The sequence below is a fragment of the Polyodon spathula genome, chromosome 11 (genome assembly GCF_017654505.1).
Source record: "Polyodon spathula isolate WHYD16114869_AA chromosome 11, ASM1765450v1, whole genome shotgun sequence".
Classification (NCBI taxonomy): Eukaryota; Metazoa; Chordata; class Actinopteri; order Acipenseriformes; family Polyodontidae; genus Polyodon; species Polyodon spathula.
Genome location: NC_054544.1, coordinates 8418024 through 8438210, shown reverse-complemented (window position 1 = coordinate 8438210; position 20187 = coordinate 8418024). Strand labels below are relative to the sequence as shown.

Genomic DNA, 20187 nt, shown 5'->3' with positions numbered 1-20187 from the left:
TTACAATTCAACTGAAAACTGTAGATTTATATTATCCTGGCAATGACATTTTAAATTAATATGAGTTATTAAAAAAAAAAAAAAAAAAAAAAAAAAAAAAAGTGGATTGTGTGGGACAAGGGGACAGTGGGGTTTCAATTATCCGAGCAGCACAGGTACTGTACACCTCCCCCCTTTTGAATAGATGCAGGTCATTAACTAAAAATTTAAGTTTATTTATTAATTAACAGGATATTGAGTGTCTAATGTTCTCATTCAAGTTACAGTCATGCAAGGTCATAGTTTTTTAGGTAACATAAAATATTATATAATGTGATTGCATAAGATTGAATTTGTGTGTATAACCATTTTTGGGTAGATTAGATAGTAAATTGCTATGTCTACACTAAGGTTTGATCACACCTAAGTGGCTGTTACTGTTTGCTATTGGATAAATCAATAAACATTGATCTTAGAACCTTAAACATGATCTTCGCAGCAAAACTTAAAATACAAAGCTTTATAAAAGTGTATCAATAACCAATAAAATACAGGTCTAGGGTCACACAATAATAGCCTTTATGAGGACAAAAAATAAATTTACTGGATACCTAAATCAGGAAACTTTCAAAATGTGAACATTATTAATATTTCAGGCCAGACACCATTGTGAATGATAACGGCTCTGATCAAGAGCAGAAGACATTCATAATAGTCAATGATTACTGCCAGTGCTGGTCCTTTTTAAATTAATACACTCGAGGACTTGGTGCAGCAGCGTGATTGTTTTGATAAGCCCATATTGGGCTTTTATCCACATAGAGTCAAACTGGTACCAAGACGGAGCGAAGAAATAATTTCTATGTGATAGCTGTTAAGGGTATAAGTGAAATGAGATGTGGTGAACTTGCCCTAGTTTGTAGATTAGAGTAGCTTTGTTAATTGCAAAATGACCTACAATTGGCTGTAACTCCAGTCTGAAGCACCAGAATGATAAGGTTATGGCAGGGGTACTCCATTGAGGCAAGGCTTGATGTAAATTAATAGGAAACCAAAATGCATGTTCAGGCGTCTCCTGATAGTGCTATTTTTCCATTTCTACATAACTTGTCCTTCACATTATTGAGAACTATTGCAATGCAGCTAAATAATAGGAATGCAGCTCATTAATTGTGTTGATTCAAAATGCAATTTACTAACCCAGCAAATCTGTTTCCCTAACCTTTTTCTCATCTTACTGTTTCATTTATACAACATGACAGAATGGTATAAAGATATAAAACAGCATATCTCACCAAGTCTATCCATTCTTACTTTTTTGAGCAAGCTACAATTGAATTGATTTACAGCAAGATTGATAGTGGAGTGTTAACCATAACTGGTATAGATGCTTATGCTCTCAGTTTTAAGAACCTGATGATATTGTTACTTAACAATCACCAAGGCTATCATCCATCATAAATCCACCCTGATAGCTTGCTCTGTTGTACACATGCCCTTGCACATATCAGATGAATAACAAAAAAAAAGTGTTTCAGATTTACCTGGAAAGTTACCTTGTCAATTACATTTGTGTGACGAAATTCTTTGTTATGGAGGTCACCTGCAACTTTCTATTGTAAAAAAAAATATATATATATATATATATATATATATATATATATATATATATATATATATATATATATATATATATATTCCACATGACCCTGCAGCCAGTCATGAAATGACTTTTAATGTACAGTTGTCCCGCGTTACACCGCCCCCCTTTATAACGCCCCACCCCTTACATACCACCAGCTGTTCTCTCTGAACAAATGTTACCAATATAAAAACAGTGCTATTTTTACCCGTCATATCACCAGCGCGCTGTCCGCCATCCGCCAACTTCCCAAGCCAAGCAAACGTAAATACAAGCATCGTAGTTTCCTTCATTGTAGCACCAGTGAAATAATCAAGGCCAATTAAAACAAAGCTATGCAGCTAACCTTTGACTCGCTTTCCTAATTCATTGTTAACTGAATGTTCATACCAATGTCATCAACACTCCCGCTCCCAAAGTAAAACAGCAAGTACAAAATGGTGAGTCGACCCTACGTTTAACAGCAGAGTAAAATAAATAAAATCTGCATGTATGCATCTGAAAATAAGAAAGCAAGAATTCGCAAATGTTTTTTCGCCGAAGTGAGGCATACTGTTAATCAAAGGACAATTGGAGACATAGTACGGATAAAAACAAATGGCTTACCTTGATGGAACAGGTTGATTTGTTTAACCTGAAAAAGGCTTGTCGCGTCTAAAATAAGTGACTTATATAAACCACAGTAAAAAAAAAAAAAAGTATGGTAAGAGGTTTGTTTGTTTATTTGGAAGTTTTGCACAAATGAAGACTAGCTAAAGGAAAGCATCAGTTTTGTAAACAGCAGAAAATATATATTTTTAACTGCTTAAAAAAGAATGCTGATAAGCTTAAATTGCTTTGTGAAATAAACAGATGGGGATAATATTCAGCAGGCTTACAGTCGTGCCACAAACATTAAAGTTCAAATGACCAGTACAGTAAAAAAAAAAAAAAAAAATTATAAAATCGTCGTGAAACAAAAATGGGTGTGTTTAACAATAAATCCAGGTAAATTGTAATTACAGACAAAAATTAGGTAATAAAAAATTCCTCAAAGTAATAAGGTAGTTTTCAAGAGATTCCTAAAAAGTTTCTCTACCCTTTCCACTATTTTGTAGTGATCATCTCTGTGAAAGATACTGTTAGTTTTAAAAAAAATAGATTAATATTTTATTAAAATGGCAAAGATACTGCAATTGTATAACTAAAAAAAATAAAACATTTGAATTTATTGCAGAGTTGTGTGTGTGTGTGTTTTTTTTTTTTTTTTTTTTTTGACCCTCACTATAACTCCATCCTCGCTTATTGCTAGTTTTTGCCCATGGCCCTTACCAGGCGGTATAAAGAGGGTTGACTGTAATTCATTGTTTAAGCACTATTGCGTCTTTTATAGTTCTGGATCTAACAGAGAATACATACTTTTTTGAGTGTGTCGCACCAACTCCTCTTTCATTTGTTCCTGAAAGTATTAAGATTAAAAACAAAAAAGAAAACTAAGAACTCATCGTAGTTGTCTATGCATGACTGAATGTGCAGACAGCCATAAAGAAACTTGATTACATATTTAAAATTGTTCTTCACTTCAGTAGACTTAGCTACTGGTCCTCCCCTTTTCAGTCATAGAAAAAAATACTGATGGAAATGATAGAAATTAATTAAAAATATATATATATATATTATATATATATATATATATATATATATATATATATATATATATATATATATATATATATATAGTGGCTTGCAAAAGTATTCAGACCCCTGACCGATTCTCTAACCGATACCGAATTACAACTGGAGCCAGCATCGCCACCGTTGTGTGTGCTGACGCGCCAGGGAGGAGGCAAATAGGCTGATCCCTGGAGCCAGTATTACACTTCAGCCAACAGGCAATCCACCTTACCTGGCAGAGGAAAATCACTGAAGGTTGATATATTACAGTGGAGCTACATTTGGTTGGTCCCCATCACTACTATCTCATTTTGCCTTGGCGAATGCCAAGTCCAATATTAGCATGAAGTTAACAACAGCTACTCTAATGTAATAAAAATCACTGCCACCCATTGAAGAAATTTGTGTTCTTTGCTTGCACTTTATACTTCAATTTGGAACATGTAGATATTTCGCTATAAATGAAAAGTGACCAAAAGTGCTATTAAAATAACCTGAAAATAATAACGTTGGTAAGTATAACTTTTTTTTTACACTTAAAGGAAAAGTGAAGATGCTAAGCTATTTTCACCATATTGAAGGAAAAGGGTAAAAATGTAATTGTTAGCAGTTTTGTAATTGATAAATAATAATTTTAATGGGGCAAATAAATATATTTGTATTCTGTAATTCAACATTTCATCTCAATTAATAATTATTTAGAAGTGTTAAAACTACTGTAAAAACACTCATTTCTCAATATCGCAATGAATCGCCTAGGACACACATTTACAAGCGCAATTCTCTTTAATGTCCAAGTAGCTAACCAATTTTTTAGAAAGCCATCTATTGTTTATTGTGTATAAACCAAATCTACTGTATATATTACATTGTTGTTGAAAAACAATTATTGATTATTCTCACTTTGCCCAATCTCAATTTTTACATTTACATGCAACACAGCTTGAACAGATCATACAAAAGTAGTTTGAATGAAGCCGAGTGAAAAAGTAAATATATTCAGAGTAACACTTAACTGACCACGATCTAGTTACATATGAACCTGGACTTTATTCAAATTATTTATGTCGTCAGAATGTTAACAGCATCCACTGGTGCCTTGTGCTTACTTGCCTGATTTATGGTACATCTTTTTAGTCTGACCAAGGCAAGAAATATTATTTGTGTCGATTTGTTTTTAGTTTACGAGTGGCCCTTGCATTCTACTGTTTACACTTTAATACTTGTTCTTATTGATTAATTACTGTGTCTTGATGCATTGCTTTATATTTTAGACAAGATCTGACCTGCCTGAACACTGTTTCCCTGATGGGAATGAATAATCAAAACCTAAACAAGGGCATTACAGGGGCATTCCAAAACAACTTAAGAACATAAGAACATAAGAACATAAGAAAGTTTACAAACGAGAGGAGGCCATTCGGCCCATCTTGCTCGTTTGGTTGTTAGTAGCTTATTCATCCCCAAATCTCATCAAGCAGCTTCTTGAAGGATCCCAGGGTGTCAGCTTCAACAACATTACTGGGGAGTTGATTCCAGACCCTCACAATTCTGTGTAAAAAAGTGTCTCCTATTTTCTGTTCTGAATGCCCCTTTTTCTAAACTCCATTTGTGACCCCTGTCAAAGCCTTCAACACACTTTCCATTACTGTATATAATACATTTGTATTGGACAGCTTACTTTAACTGTTGTTTTAAATATCAATAGCTGAAAATAAAACTATTGTAAAGATGTTAATTTGATGAGAAACCATGGTAACTTGTCCTTTGTGCTTGTAGTATGTGGTATCTTCTAGCTCAGAAGTAAGAAATGTATTGTTTTGCATTTTACATAATTATGTTTTGAAATTATCCGCTGTCATCTTTCTTTTCTGTCACGCAATCTGCACTCCTCTGGATGTTTCTTTGAGAATACTTCTATTCTTATCTTGATAATTAACATCTGATAAATTACATGATTATCCTTGCTTGTGGGACAGTGAAATCTTAGAGCTTCTCGTGCACTTGGGTTCTCTTTTGTGAAGTTACAGCTACCCTCAATCCTAACCCACCAGTGTGTGCATCCTAGTCACATAACCCAAAGACCCCCATGCAGAATGGGAGCTTGACAGGTACTACTGTAAAGCAACTAACCCACCCACAGCTGTTAGCATCATGGGGCTTGCCCACTTTAACTATACATAGAAAGCAAGAGAAAAGCACTTTAAGTTTCACTTCATCACACATAAACAGATGCAGATTTTCAAAAGCAATCTAATAACACATTATAATATAATAGAAGATTAAGGAATTCGATGAGAAAGTGGGAAGATATAATGAATTACAAATGAATTGGTAGCTATCAGATGAGGTTAGTAATAGCATTTTAAAAGAAATGGGAAGTTTAGAAATCAAAGGCATTTTTAAGCTTTTATTTTACAAGCCTGAAGCTACTTTGATATTTTTTATTGCAAATAATAAATTTTGTTTTCAACTTGATAGGAGAGGAAACACGACTTGTATACAAATAGAAAGTAGTTTACAATATTAGGATACAGTCACACATAAGAAAGAACAGTTAAAATCAATTGCACGTTAGTTACACACTAACAGAAAGCACATTGATTGGATATTTAATAAATATCCAATTTGAATATTGGATACATATAACAAATAACAATTATAGAAATTCATTACATTGCAACATTGACATACTGTAACAGATGCTCTGAATATAAAAGCTTACATGCGCAATACAAAACCCATTCTGATGTTTTGCATTAATATTGTATTATCAATTAATGTAAATTAGCTAGAAATGCATTTTGGTGATGGCCCAAAGTACAAGTATTTTGGGTCTAGAAGGTGTAACACCTTCGCTAATTGAATTTCAGGTCACCTAACCAGGGACTGGAGAAAGGTGACCCTGTACTGTCCTGTAACACCTATAAGTCACCTTGGATATCAGTCATTGAGTCGGCCAGTCAACCTGATCAATCATTGGAGTTTGAGCTTCTTCTCGACCCCACATGCAATGCACATAAAAGCATAAAAGTTGCATTAACCTTTCCGATATGAACTTTATATATCCTTTATTAAATATGCGGGAAAACATTTTTCCATAATAATCTCAGGACTATTGAGCCAATCAATCAATGTAATAGCGGTTCTCAAAGCTGCTGATTTCTCTTGTGATACCACATACAAACTTTTGGGATTATACTAAAAACTAAATTTATATCCAGTACATAAAAAAATATGATAATAATACGTTCACTTGACAGATGGATGAGACATTAATAAATAGTCTTAACTAAGACAGTAAATGTAAGGTGTAGAGATGTAACTTTCAGTGTTTGCCAAGGTTGCTTGCAGGCTCAATTTGCATTTGCAGAATGTTTTTTTTTTTTTTTTTTAAATGTAATTTTGACAAATAAACACTAAACATAAAAAAAAAAAAATACATCAATAATATTTCCTTGGTTTCATTGTGTGTAAGAAAAATAAAACATGTTTAATTTGGAACATCATATTTTAAGATATTGAAAAATGAATGGGTAAGGTTTTTGGAGAGTGTGCGCATTTATTTACCAATTTACTGTAAAACTGGGTGCTAATATGAACAAGAGCGAACAATCGAGACTGGGCGCTATTGTTATTTTGGAAAGTTACAGGTTTTATCTATATTGTCATGAAACAACGCCTTCCAAAGAAATGCATTTATTCTGGTAGGAAATAATGGAAAAGTCTTTTAGCTTTGAAGTATTTTAGAGGAGTTTCTATTTACCATTTATAAAAAATCTGGATATGTGGACATCATCAGATATAAAAAATGGAAAAACAGGAACTATATTTAAAAAAAAAAAAAAAAAAAAAAAAATCTGTATAAACCTACAAACAAATATCCATGTCTTTCAACATCTATCACATTATTTGTGTTAGAAAGAAGCAACCAACATGCTGCTTTACAGACAAATCAAAAGTAAACGGATGCTGGAGCATTTCTGATGCACAGAACCACCTGGGGTCTGACTATAAATGTATTCCCCCTTTCTACAAAAAAACCCCAACCTTGTTTAGACCTTTGGATATCCACAGACTGACAAAGAGCTGCTCAATACATATATATATATATAGTGCAGCACAGAGGAATGCTGAGGAGACAACATGGGCTAGAACTTGACAGGGTTGCCTCAGCACCTTCCAGTCATTCGGAACAAGCTGATTACTGAAGAGACACTCCAGAGTGCTCGGAAAAGAAAACTGCTAAAAAGGAACCACAGGCCCCAATCTTCCAGTCAGAAAATAGTGCATGTTCTATTCTCACCAGCTTGAGCTAATGTGATGTTTTGTGACTAGTAACCATTATAGAAACAAACTGTTCTGCCCTTAAGCTCTAACTTTGGGCTCACTGCAGGAGATAATTCAAGAGCAGGACTGCAGTATAAAGTATCACACACCTGCAAGAACCAATGGGAAACATCTTGAATTCTACAAGACAGACATAGCAAATGAACAATGCAATCCTTAAAATCCAAAATCCTTGCTTTATTTGCTGTTTCTGTTAGCCACAATATGTTCTTACTCAAGCTTTTAGTGAATCACAGCAGGGTAAGAAAAAGACAAAAACAAGTAGAAGCAGAATTGCTCATAGAACAAGAGATACGCAGGAGCTCTCTGATACTTAGAGGGAAATTAATGGCAACACATTTGAAACCACACAGTCACTTGCTAACAATGTATACTTAGAAAATATAGCTATAGAACATGTGTAAAGTGCCCCTCTACAGTTCACAAACCAAGTGTGCTGTTGTAGATTCCATAACCCTTTGGAACCATTTTTTTCCCTACTCATCTATCAATTTTAATTAGTATTCTGTACGTCAACAACTTCTGTGATATATTTTTATAGTCTTAGAATGAAAAAAGAAAGCATGATTTGAATTGTTATTCCCAGTTTCTCTGTGATTTAACTGCTCTGAAATTAGCACTTTCCCTTTCACAGTATTGTGAGACTGTGCTTGCCAGTACTAAGTACGGCCGTAATTAAGTGCAACTTGATTGATAAGCTATTACTACTGAACTTGAATGTGATTATTTCCTTGTATATCTCGTTGGTGTGTTTTGCATTACACTTGAGCAAACCCAAGATTGATATGGCCATTAACTGGTTGATATGTATAGACAGCATGCCTGCCTACTGAGCTTGAGTAGCTAACCAGACTAATTGTTGCAATATGTTTTTACCCCATTGAACGATCACACCGTAGCTCAGAACAAGCAAGAAGTAACAGGAATGGCTGGTTCTTCTTATTGGAATGGTTCTTCTTATTGAAACTCTACCCTATCTGCAAGCATTGCACATTGAAAGAGGTCTTAGGTCTGAATCTTTAAAACTCAGCATGTGTTTTAGAGATAAAACCGGTGCTAGTTTATAAACTCAATTATGAAATACGAATGACTTCTGTAAAAAATGTTGCACTCTAATACCATACATGTACTGTATAATGCTATTTGTTATGTTTCAAGCAGGATCAACTTAATTATTATTCATTCAGAAAAATGTTATTAGTCTATATTGGGATGTTGCTTAACAAATTAGCATAATTTGTGAACACTGGATTCATATTGTAATTATGTCTGTTTGAGTAAGAAAGTACCATAATAAAACTTTTATTTAGAAAGCTTATCAGTCAATAGGTATATTCAGGTAGACTCCAAAATAGACACAAATGCTATACATGTATCTTGCATTAGATATAATACAAGATACCAGTAATTTAAAGAGAAAGTAACCATGTTCCAAAAAATATAGCGTTACACGTCCCCACGTGTTGCTACAACTGTTTAAATAATGTAGCTGGAATTTTTTTTTTCATTGTTAACACCCAGACAACATTTTACACTTACTATATATCTTTAAAGTTTGTTTCAAAGCTCTTTTCAAAATGTCCACTCTAGTGCACTAATAGTGTAAGGACTATTGCCCACATTGTCAAACAGGTAACATAGCAATAACAATCCATGATGTCGTACGGAACAGAAAAGCCAGGCACTTGTTGTTATGTTGTTTTTTTTTTTTTTTTTGGGGGGGGGGGGGGGGGGGGGGGGGGGGGGGGGGGGGGGGGGGGGGGGGGGGGGCTCTTCTTGCAGTGATTTAGAGGACAGGTATGAAACCCAGTGCACTAGAGTGGAAATTTTGAAAAGAACTTTGAAACAGACTTTAAAGTTTTAAGTGTAAAATGTTGTCAGGATGTTAACAATAAAAATTACAATGATAGGTATGTTATTGAAACAGTTGTAGCAACATGTGAGGACGTATAACGCTAGATTTTTTTCTGAAACCCTCTACTTACTCTTTACGTGTTAAAGCCTTGCTTGTGCCATTTAACTTGAATAAAAAAAGGTATACTTCCCTTTTGACGCAATAGAAGCAGAATACAGAATTACCCCTTTGAGCTAATCACAAGCCATAATGAGCGGACTGAACTCAGAACCACCTTCTTGCAACCTGTACATTCCTCTGCTTCATATGTATAAGAAGTGCTGTTAGTTTAGTTTGCTTAAACTTCTCAGCAGGAAATGTCAAAGCATTTACTTTCAACACAAGAAGCAGAAAATGGTACTAAGGTCTGTTTATTTTTCTCAGAAAATGGTTTTGCAGCAGTTATCCCATTCCACATATGGTCAATCAGGAACACAGAAATGTAATAACGATGCATGGAAATATAGCTCTTTCAAATGCCAAGAACCATGGGAGGCTGAACTAACTTTACTACAAAACATTACTTCACAATACTTTCATAGTGATTGATCAAATAAAACAATGAATGCAATTCCCTTTAATCATTTTAATTAAACATTATGTTTAAAATAGTAATAATAAAATAGTTACCATTACTAAAAACATCATGTATCTCTGCCATATTATAATAAAATATAACGTTCCACTAGTTGTTCTTTATTTATTTATTTATTTATTATACACAAAGTTAACCCATTGAGACCTAGATCTTATAAACATCATAAAACAACACAATATCATGTGTGGTACTGTCTTAATCATTTTAGAAGTCACAAGCAAAGGGCATTCACGCTAACATATGTAGATCCTTAATCAGGATCAAAACAATTACATGAAGCCCTAAACAATCTACAGAGATCATTTTTAAAACATTTAAAAGAGAGACTATCACATTTACTCCTTATATCCTGGTTAAAAGAGTTAAACGTTTTCAGAAGCTGACAGGCAAAGGACATTTTACCCAAACATGTGCCAACCCTTGGAATGACCAGGCTGGGAGAATCACAGGAATGCAGATTATAGTTGGTATCATACCTATTAACCAGAGCAGTTAAATAACAAGGCACCAATCCTTTAAGAAACTTAAACACACAACAGTACCAATGATAAACCCAGCCTAATTTTACTTACATGTCACAATGATGAGTCAAGGTGGGACATTCTAATACAAATCTGCAGCATGAGTTGTAAAATACATCTTGTTAATGTAAAGACTGAGTCTAAGTTAACTGGTAAATGTAATCATCATAATCAAGGTCAGGGAGAATAGCAGTAGTCACCAATTTTGATCTGCTAGACTGAGAAAAGACCTTCCTATTTCTAAAAAGGAAGCGTATTTTAGGTCTTACCCTAGGAATCAGTTTGTCAATAAGATGATTAAATGTAAGACTCTCCTCAATCCATATGCCTAAGTATTTACAATAAGGAACTGTCTTTATTATCTAACCTTTCAGTGTAACAATAGTCCAAGATGGATTGTTTATACTGCTTTCTATTAGAACAGAATTAGCATAGTTTGTGTCTTAGACACATTAAGTAACAATCTATCATGGGTTTGTTTTGTTTGTTTTTGTACCATGTCAAATGCAGTCTGCACATCCCTTTCAACCTCCTGTATGGAGTGTCCTGCCAAACAGAGAATAGAATCATCAGCGCAGAGATGCATGTTAGTATTAGTATTATCCATGTTAGTTCCTAGATCATTAATATAAAGAGTAAAATAACTAGTTGTGAATCATTGGAATTATATTGTAATACACTGTAATCCTGTTGTTAGCCAATAACACTTATAATCTGTGGCTGTTTCTAAATTAATCTTTAAAAGAAATTGGATATCCTATTTCGCATCACACCAATTGACAAAAAAACAATTTCTAAAATACAATGCTTTTCTATTATTTTTGCTCCTATTTTTTTAAGACCAGTGGTAAAGTTTGATAGTAACTAGTGGTAAATATTAATGTAGGTCATCTAAGACTGGGCACAACACCAAAGAATTCTGCTGTCGTTTAATTTTATTTTGAGCAAAATTGTACTTTCGTGCTGTAGAACTAAATTATCGGCCCGAACTTGGGGTAAACTAAAGTCAACATCTGGAGATTCACAATTAACATTTTAATATCAGCTGCAGACACAGGCTCAAATACCCGTACATAGAAAACGTATTATTCTTAAACAGCACGGTCAACATGTATGCTATTATTTGATGCACATACTTAAAACAATATATTTACCTAAATAAGATACATTTAACATTAATTTGTGGAATTGATATCGATTAAACCTACTGAAGACTGAGCACATTTTCGAAGGTCCATACACTTCAATAAAGGTTTTACTCTTGCAGACCTTTGTCCCGCTGTTTTTGTTTGTTTCGTTGTCATTTTTCTTTTTCTTTTGGTCAACATGCAGAAATAAAATATCACCAAACAAAATACAGAATGAAAACATGTATACATGTTTAAATTGTTTGGACAGCATGCACTAGGACTACCTTATTCTCAATTCTCAACTAAAATGTAACGATTTTAATAAACTGGTGAAAATGTAGGCAGTAGCCTAAAATATTCTTATGAAGTCGTGACGTTAAACTAAAACATCCAATCTAAGCTCTAGTAATAGTATGTGACACAAACTACTGTACTTGCTGTAAAGTACATCTTCAACAGCTACTGTGTCTATATATGACTATCTAACACAATCTATACAATCAATTGCACGGTATTAACACGGTATACACAAAAACGGACCATGGAGCAAGCAACCTTCCCAAATTCAAACACCCGGAATAATTCCCCACATTTCTGCAGGTATTAAAAAATGCTGAAAAAAACTGAGCATGCTGTATAATGAGCACACTTTGTTTTCCGATGCTGGATTTAGGACTCAACAGTCAAATTCAGGTTTAAACTGTCCAGCAGTCAATATCAGGTCAGCGCAATAAGTTTGTAACAGACCTGTTTATAATCCCACCGATGGTGCACTCTTACCTTGTTCAACTCCCACTGTCAGCATTTTAGCAATAGGAAATAATCCCGATATGGTTAGCAAGGCTAAAATAAACTCAGACATCGTTGTGGAATAAATACGGGCTGCTTCGCTGCACACTCACACAAGTCGGCAGCCAGCTTTGAGTCTAGCAGCGTAATTTAGAAATGCCAGTTGAAATTCTTCAGCTAAATGAGCCTGCCTGCCGTTCTCTCCCTGCTTTCAGTAGGATTTGTAGGTGTGTGTGTGTGTGTGTGCATGAGTGTGAGGGAGAGAGTGAGAGGGCGAGGGCGGGGGGAAGGAGAGAACAGAGAGTGTGTGTCTTGACTTTTCAATGCAGAGTACGTCTGATCTTACATCACAGTAGAGGGGCAGCGAGATATGCCAGAGGAAGGGAATCTGCTGATTAATTACTGGGATCTGCTGCACACAAGTCTGTCTCATAAATCACGTCTATAACCCAGGAAAAGGCATTTAACACAATATCGACGACAGCAATACAGATCTCAATTATTTCCGATTTAAATACACTGGGTATTAATAGGAGGTGCAGTTTCATGGGTCTTGTGAAAACAGGAGACCGTTAAGAATAAAGGTAAAACAAACAGCCAACACATCTCTTACACAACTGATACTTTTGGCTCAATCTACAAAATAAATTGTTCACACAATTTGAATGTTGGCACCCCTATTCTTCCTGAATAGTTGATGGCTTTGTTCTCTGTGTACTTAAATATGTTCTGAATACCATAGATGGAACTTTTATATAAATTATTGTACCACGTACTTAAAATTTGTGTCAAACTAAAATTATATTTAATTTAAAATTACATTTTATACTTAATTACCCCCCCCCATATATATATATATATATATATATATATATATATATATATATATATATATATATATATATATATATATATATATATATATAAATTGGATGGGGATCGTTGGTGGACAGCAATCTTCAAGTCTTGCCACAGATTCTTAATTGGATTCAAGTCCAGGCTTTGACTGGGTCACTCTAGAACATTCACTTTCTTGTTTTTAAACCACTCCAGTGTCGCTTTGGCTGTGTGCTTGGAGTCAATGTCCTGCTGAAAGGTGAATTTCCATCCAGGCTAAGGTATTTTTCAGACTGAAGCAGGTTTTCCTCAAGAATTTGCCTGTATTTAGCTCCATCCATTTTGCCCTCTACATTGACAAGATTCCCAGTCCCTGCCAATGAAAAGCATCCCCATAGCATGATGCTGCCACCACCACAGTAGGGATCGCGTTACCTGGGTGATGTGCTGTGTTGGGTTTGCGCCAGACATAACGCTTTGCATTTAGGCCAAATAATTCAATTTTTGTTTCACCGGACCACAAAATCTTTTGCCACATCTTTTCAGAGTCTCCCACATGCATTTATGCAAATTTTAAGCAGGATTTTACATGGGCTTGTTGACACATGTAAAGTTTCTCCCATCTCAGCCATTGAATGCTGTAGGTCTTTCAGAGCTGTCCTTGGCCTCTTGGTGGCTTCTCTGATCAATGCCCTTCTTACCCAGCTGCTCAGTTTTGGAAGGTCATAGCAAAGGGGGTGAATGCTTATCTAATGAAGACTTTTCAGGTTTTTGTTTTTAGTAGATTTGTTTTTTCACCCCACCATTTTTTCACCCATTGAAGTATTGAGTAGGTTGTGTAAATCAAAGTAAAATCTCATTTAAATGCATCAAGAATTCAGGTTGTAACACAACAAACTGTGAAAACATAAGAACATAAGAAAGTTTACAAACGAGAGGAGGCCATTCGGCCCATCTTGCTCGTTTGGTTGTTAGTAGCGTATTGATCCCAGAATCTCATCAAGCAGCTTCTTGAAGGATCCCAGGGTGTCAACTTCAACAACATTACTGGGGAGTTGATTCCAGACCCTCACAATTCTCTGTGTAAAAAAGTGCCTCCTATTTTCTGTTCTGAATGCCCCTTTGTCTAATCTCCATTTGTGACCCCTGGTCCTTGTTTCTTTTTTCAGGCTGAAAATGTCCCTTGGGTCGACACTGTCAATACCTTTTAGAATTCTGAATGCTTGAATTAGGTCGCCACATAGTCTTCTTTGTTCAAGACTGAACAGATTCAATTCTTTTAGCCTGTCTGCATATGACATGCTTTTTAATCCCGGAATAATTCTGGTCGCTCTTCTTTGCACTCTTTCTAGAGCAGCAATATATTTTTTATAGTGAGGTGACCAGAACTGCACACAATATTCAAGATGAGGTCTTACTAATGCATTGTACAGTTTTAACATTACTTCCCTGGATTTAAATTCAACACTTTTCACAATGTATCAGAGCATCTTGTTAGCCTTTTTTATAGCTTCCCCACATTGTCTAGATGAAGACATTTCTGAGTCAACAAAAACTCCTAGGTCTTTTTCATAGATTCCTTCTCCAATTTCAGTATCTCCCATACGATATTTATAATGTACATTTATTTCCTGCGTGTAGTACCTTACACTTTTCTTTATTAAATGTCATTTGCCATGTGTCTGCCCAGTTCTGAATCTTGTCTAGATCATTTTGAATGACCTTTGCTGCTGCAACAGTGTTTGCAACTCCTCCTACTTTTGTGTCGTCTGCAAATTTAACAAGTTTGCTCACTATACCAGAATCTAAATCATTAATGTAGATTAGGAATAGCAGAGGACCTAATACTGATCCCTGTGGTACACTGCTGGTTACCACACTCCATTCTGAGTTTTTTTCCTCTAATCAGTACTTTCTGTTTTCTACATGTTAACCACTCCCTAATCCATGTACATGTGTTTCCTTGAATCCCAACTGCGTTCAGTTTGAGAATTAATCTTTTGTGTGGGACTTTGTCAAAAGCTTTCTGGAAATCTAAATAAACCATGTCATATGCTTTGCAATTATCCATTATCGATGTTGCATCCTCAAAAAAATCAAGCAAGTTAGTTAGACACGATCTCCCTTTTCTAAAACCATGTTGACTGTCTCCCAGGACCCTGTTACCATATAGGCAATTTTCCATTTTGGAAAAAGGGGCATGAATACTTCCTATAGGCAGTTATTTTTGCAGTTTAGTTGTGCCATGGGCATACTTTAGCTTTGATTGGATACAACCTGTGCCAATAATTACATTGTTTTGGGAGGAATCATAAGTTAGTGCTTACAGGAAATTCATTTTTGAAGTTGGGTTGAACTGGGAGCCTGAGTTAATTCATAGGTTATTTGCCTACTGGAGAAGTCTCCGGAGAATCTACAGAAACTGAAAATAATTACAACAAATAAGAGTATGCTTATGAATTGTAAAGTAACTATCCATTTCCCTATTTCATAATTAAAATCCAGTAAAATACAAATATGTATGACGTTTATCAATGAACCATAATTCTTAATTTAACTCATTTTTGCCCAACAAGGAAATATTCAGAGGCTTAGAGCATGAAACAACAGCCTAAAGTTTAATTGTGCTATATGTGTCTGATCCCTTAGTCCCTCAGGTAACTATAGGGAGAGGAGGACATTCAATAAAAAATAACTGCAGCATAGCCAAAGAAAGCAGTCACTACACAGCTTGACTCCAACAACAGGAATTGCAGATCAGATATGCGAATCACAGTCGTAGAGTGAATATTCCTGGTGTGATGAGTGTAGTGAAATGAAGAAGGTATTCTACTGTATTCAACTGCAGGTCAAGTATTGATTCTTACCTGCAAGATGAGACATTGAAGAATTCTATTTATCTAAAGTTGGGGTTTTTTGGAAACTTGTCTTGGTTGCTGGGAAATGGTCTGTGTGAATTACAGGATGTACATATTGAAAATTGCCCCAATACTTGTTGAAGGAGAGTGTGCACAGTACTTGTAGTAAAATTGGGATTACAGTCAATTCTCATTAAAACCAACTGTGATTAAACAATGTTCCTGGTACTATGAATTTTCTACATGGCCCTGGCCAAATTTAGCAGTCAGATATTGTAAATGACTTCTTATAATTCGAATTCTCTTAACACACATTTGTGTTAATTATTTTGGAGCCCTGCATCCTGGAAAGAAAAAAAAAAAATGAATTAAACAAATTGCCCTAGTTTGAATAGCTGAGCGTAAAGGATTTTGGGAAATGCAGAAACTTAAGACTTGATGCAAGTCGTCTGCGTTTCCAGTTTTCTAAATACCCTGATGTTGAGGACTCCCTGCTCTTGTGGTTTAAAAAGGCCTGTGATCAGAATGGGACATGCAGATTTTATGTGCGGCTTAATTATCGTTTAAATAGAACATTAAGGAATTACTGCTATAAAGTATAACATTTCCGGTTTATTTCTATACTTATATGAAATACTTATAAAAATATAATATGTTGTGTGGATGAGGAATGGGGAGGAAACGTAGATCAGTTCATGAATATAAAAAATCAAAAGAAAACAATGTTTCAAAGTATACAAAAAGCCAAATAGCAGAAGTGGACCAGATAAGGCAGAGGATGCACCGTGCTGCACATTTAGTTGTATTGAGGTACATGTTCAAGCTGACAATAAAAGAACATGCTGAAATAAGCGGTGCATTAAAGTAAAACAATAAAGTGAACTGAGAGACAAGCAATCCATTTATGTACACATGCTTTATTTTAAAAAAGCACAGAATTTTATTGCAGAGGTATGTTTTGGTGACTTTGTGTGACAGTTCTGCCTGGCCATCAGTTAAACACTGTCTAAGCCGACAATCTTAATCACAAACATTTGACTGAACATGGTGATGCTTTAGTTGGTAAACTTATATGCATTGATGGAAATGTCCACTGTGATTTTTTTGACCTGTCTCCCGATGGCTTGCACCACCCAGATCTGATTATTTTCTTTTCTTTTTTTGATTTGAAGGCAAATAAACCTGGCTGATGTCATGTTCATACCATCTGTAGATACTATTTCCACCGGCACAGCAATTTCCTAAATGTTCGCAAAGTACCAGCTAACTTGGGAAAACGTGACTTCGACTTGCACATATTGTGCTTTATCATACATGCGAGGGACATTATTAATCAGAAACCAGAACTGCTATGCATTATATTGCACATGTAAAGTGTGTATACTGAGATTTTTTCCCACTGATTTTTATCAATGTTTCAATTAAAAACTTTTACTTTTTACTTTTTTCAATTCAAATCTTTTACCAATTTTATCTCTATTTTAATATATATAAAACAAACTCAGAAAATGCAGAACACTAGTTATGTGTTTCTAGCTGTTATTGAGTGTGTACTGGAAGCTGCAGTTTAAGTTTTAGGACAGCAAGATTTAAAGGAGGATACAATGCCCTTGAAGAAGAAGACCATACTTCTAAGAGGACTAGGAATTGCAAGTTCTCTCAGATTTAAAGGCACACAAACCACTTTATCCTTTGTATTTTGTACAAGTTAATAAATGTAATTTTTTTTCTATTTTTATTTGAAGTGTCTGCTAATTGGAAATCATGTCCAATCCATACAAACCCCAAAATATCAACCTAACACTCAGTTAGACATATTGTATATTGGTATAAAGGAATTTTGTTTCTAGATTACAACAGAGATAATTCCAATAAATCATATCTGATATGTAATCATATATATAGTGCCATCACTTTGTAGATCTCACATTTTCCTATATTAAATATGCATACATTGTGTTATATTTTGTTTCATAGCATTTGCAAACAATAAAACTGGGAAACTTATTTTGCTGTCATTTCCAAGCTTCTCTTTCCGTTGACTGTTTTTTTTTTTGCTTTTCCTATGACTGACGTGTTTTCAGTGTTGATTTGGTTTCTTCATGCAATGTATAATATTGAAGTATCTCAATAAGACTTTGGTCATTTTTCTTCACTAACATCTTCAAATAATGTTGTTCATTTAGGAAAATCTACGACCTACAAAATAATGACAATACATATTAGGTTAGATTTACTGGAATAACAGAATGCATTTCATGTTCCCCAGAAATGTTAACTGCCTTTATCTGACCTTTTTCATATAATTATAACTTTTTAAAGTTTTTTTTAAGGACAATGTCTACGCTTACAAAAGCCTTTTTTTTCCTGAGCAATTGAGCAAAGCTTTTAAAGCCATCTAGGAAACAGGTGGCAAGTAGGTTATTGCTCTTGTGGCCAGGGTTTGAATCCGGCTTTAGTCACATACTATTTCTGTGTGATGATCTTGACTTGCACACTGTCATTATTGGCACTATCTGTGGATTCCCGTGGATTCTTCACTAAAATGTTATTGACTGCAAAATATTATCTTATATAGAGTGAAATTATAATTTAAAAAGCATACCTGCTACAGTCTGAAAGCTTTTGAAACTGTTGTATAGTGTACCCTTTCATTCAACGTAGAATGTGAAGTCTACTTGAAATTTTATAAATATATATATATATATATATATATATATATATATATATATATATATATATATATATATATATATGAGAGTAGATGCTAAAACTTCATGCTGATTTGAACTCGGCTCTCACCAAGGTAAGCACCAACTAAGATGTAGCTTTACAGTAAACTAATGTGATCCATCTGCATCTCCATCCATTTGTGTTTCTTTACATCTGATGATGTAAATATCCTTCTGCCTGGTGTTGGTGGCTGAAGTGTAATGCTGGCTCCAGGGATCAGCTTATTTTGCCTTCCCAGCGCATGCAGCAAAAGTCTTACAAAAAACAGAATTGACTAAAGACAACTGAACGGTATTTTTTTCTGGATCAATAAACCATAAACCTCATCCGATCCACATTGTCGGTCCTACCTTGTCATATAATAAAAATGGGTTGAATCTTTTCAAGCACTCACTGCACTGAAGTAAAGTCAATTCTACAGTATTTATATTCCACTTAGAAAAAAATGTAGTAATATTCACAATTTATTTATGATACAAAAGACAGTTAAACAAACTGATATAAATAATTCCAAGACCCTGATTAACAAGGTATTACTAGTCACAGATTAGTGCTGATAGCCTAGGAACCTGTTTTCATGTACTTCGCTTGGATTTATAAGGTTGTACATTATGCTGCAATGTATCATTTATTAAAGGTTAACCTTTAGTTAACAATAAGTGGCACAAAGACATTTCTGTCAGAGGCATGGGTATGAGCAACCTCTTTTAATCACTCTTTTTATTGAAAAGGAGGTACATCATAAACTCTGTGTGTAATTTATTAAAGATAATTAACTAGTATTTAATAGCATTACATGCCCCCACCCCCCAAGTTGCTACAACATAATATACATACATATACATTGCTTACATAATATACTGGTACCTGTAATTATTTTTTTCAATGTTAATACCCTGACAATGTTTTACACTTACAACTTTAATGTCTGTTTCAAAGATGTTTTACAAAATGCCCACTCTGTGCCCTGATAGTGATATTTGCCCATATTGTCAAACAGGTAACACAGCAATAACGATCCATGATGTGGTATGGAACAGAAAAGCCAGAGCACTTATGTTTTTTTTTTTTTTTTTTTTTTTTTTTTTTTTTAAATTATTCTAATTTCCTGCAATGATTTAGAGGACAGATCTCAAACTCCAGTGCACTAGAGCGGACATTTTGAAAAGTGATTTGAAACAATACTTAAAGTTGTAAGTGTAA

The 20187-nt window shown here is 34.6% G+C and overlaps 1 protein-coding gene across 1 annotated transcript in view; it reads right to left on the bottom strand.

Annotated features, from left to right (window-relative positions):
- Positions 1-12746, bottom strand: part of lrp1bb (low density lipoprotein receptor-related protein 1Bb) — a 348887-nt gene extending 336141 nt beyond the window's left edge. Inside the window, exon 1 of the mRNA XM_041264893.1 lies at positions 12548-12746. Within this exon, the coding sequence (XP_041120827.1) occupies positions 12548-12629 (82 nt within the window). The 5' untranslated portion in view covers positions 12630-12746. The remainder of the gene's footprint in view (positions 1-12547) is intronic.
- Between the last annotated feature and the right edge of the window lie 7441 nt (positions 12747-20187).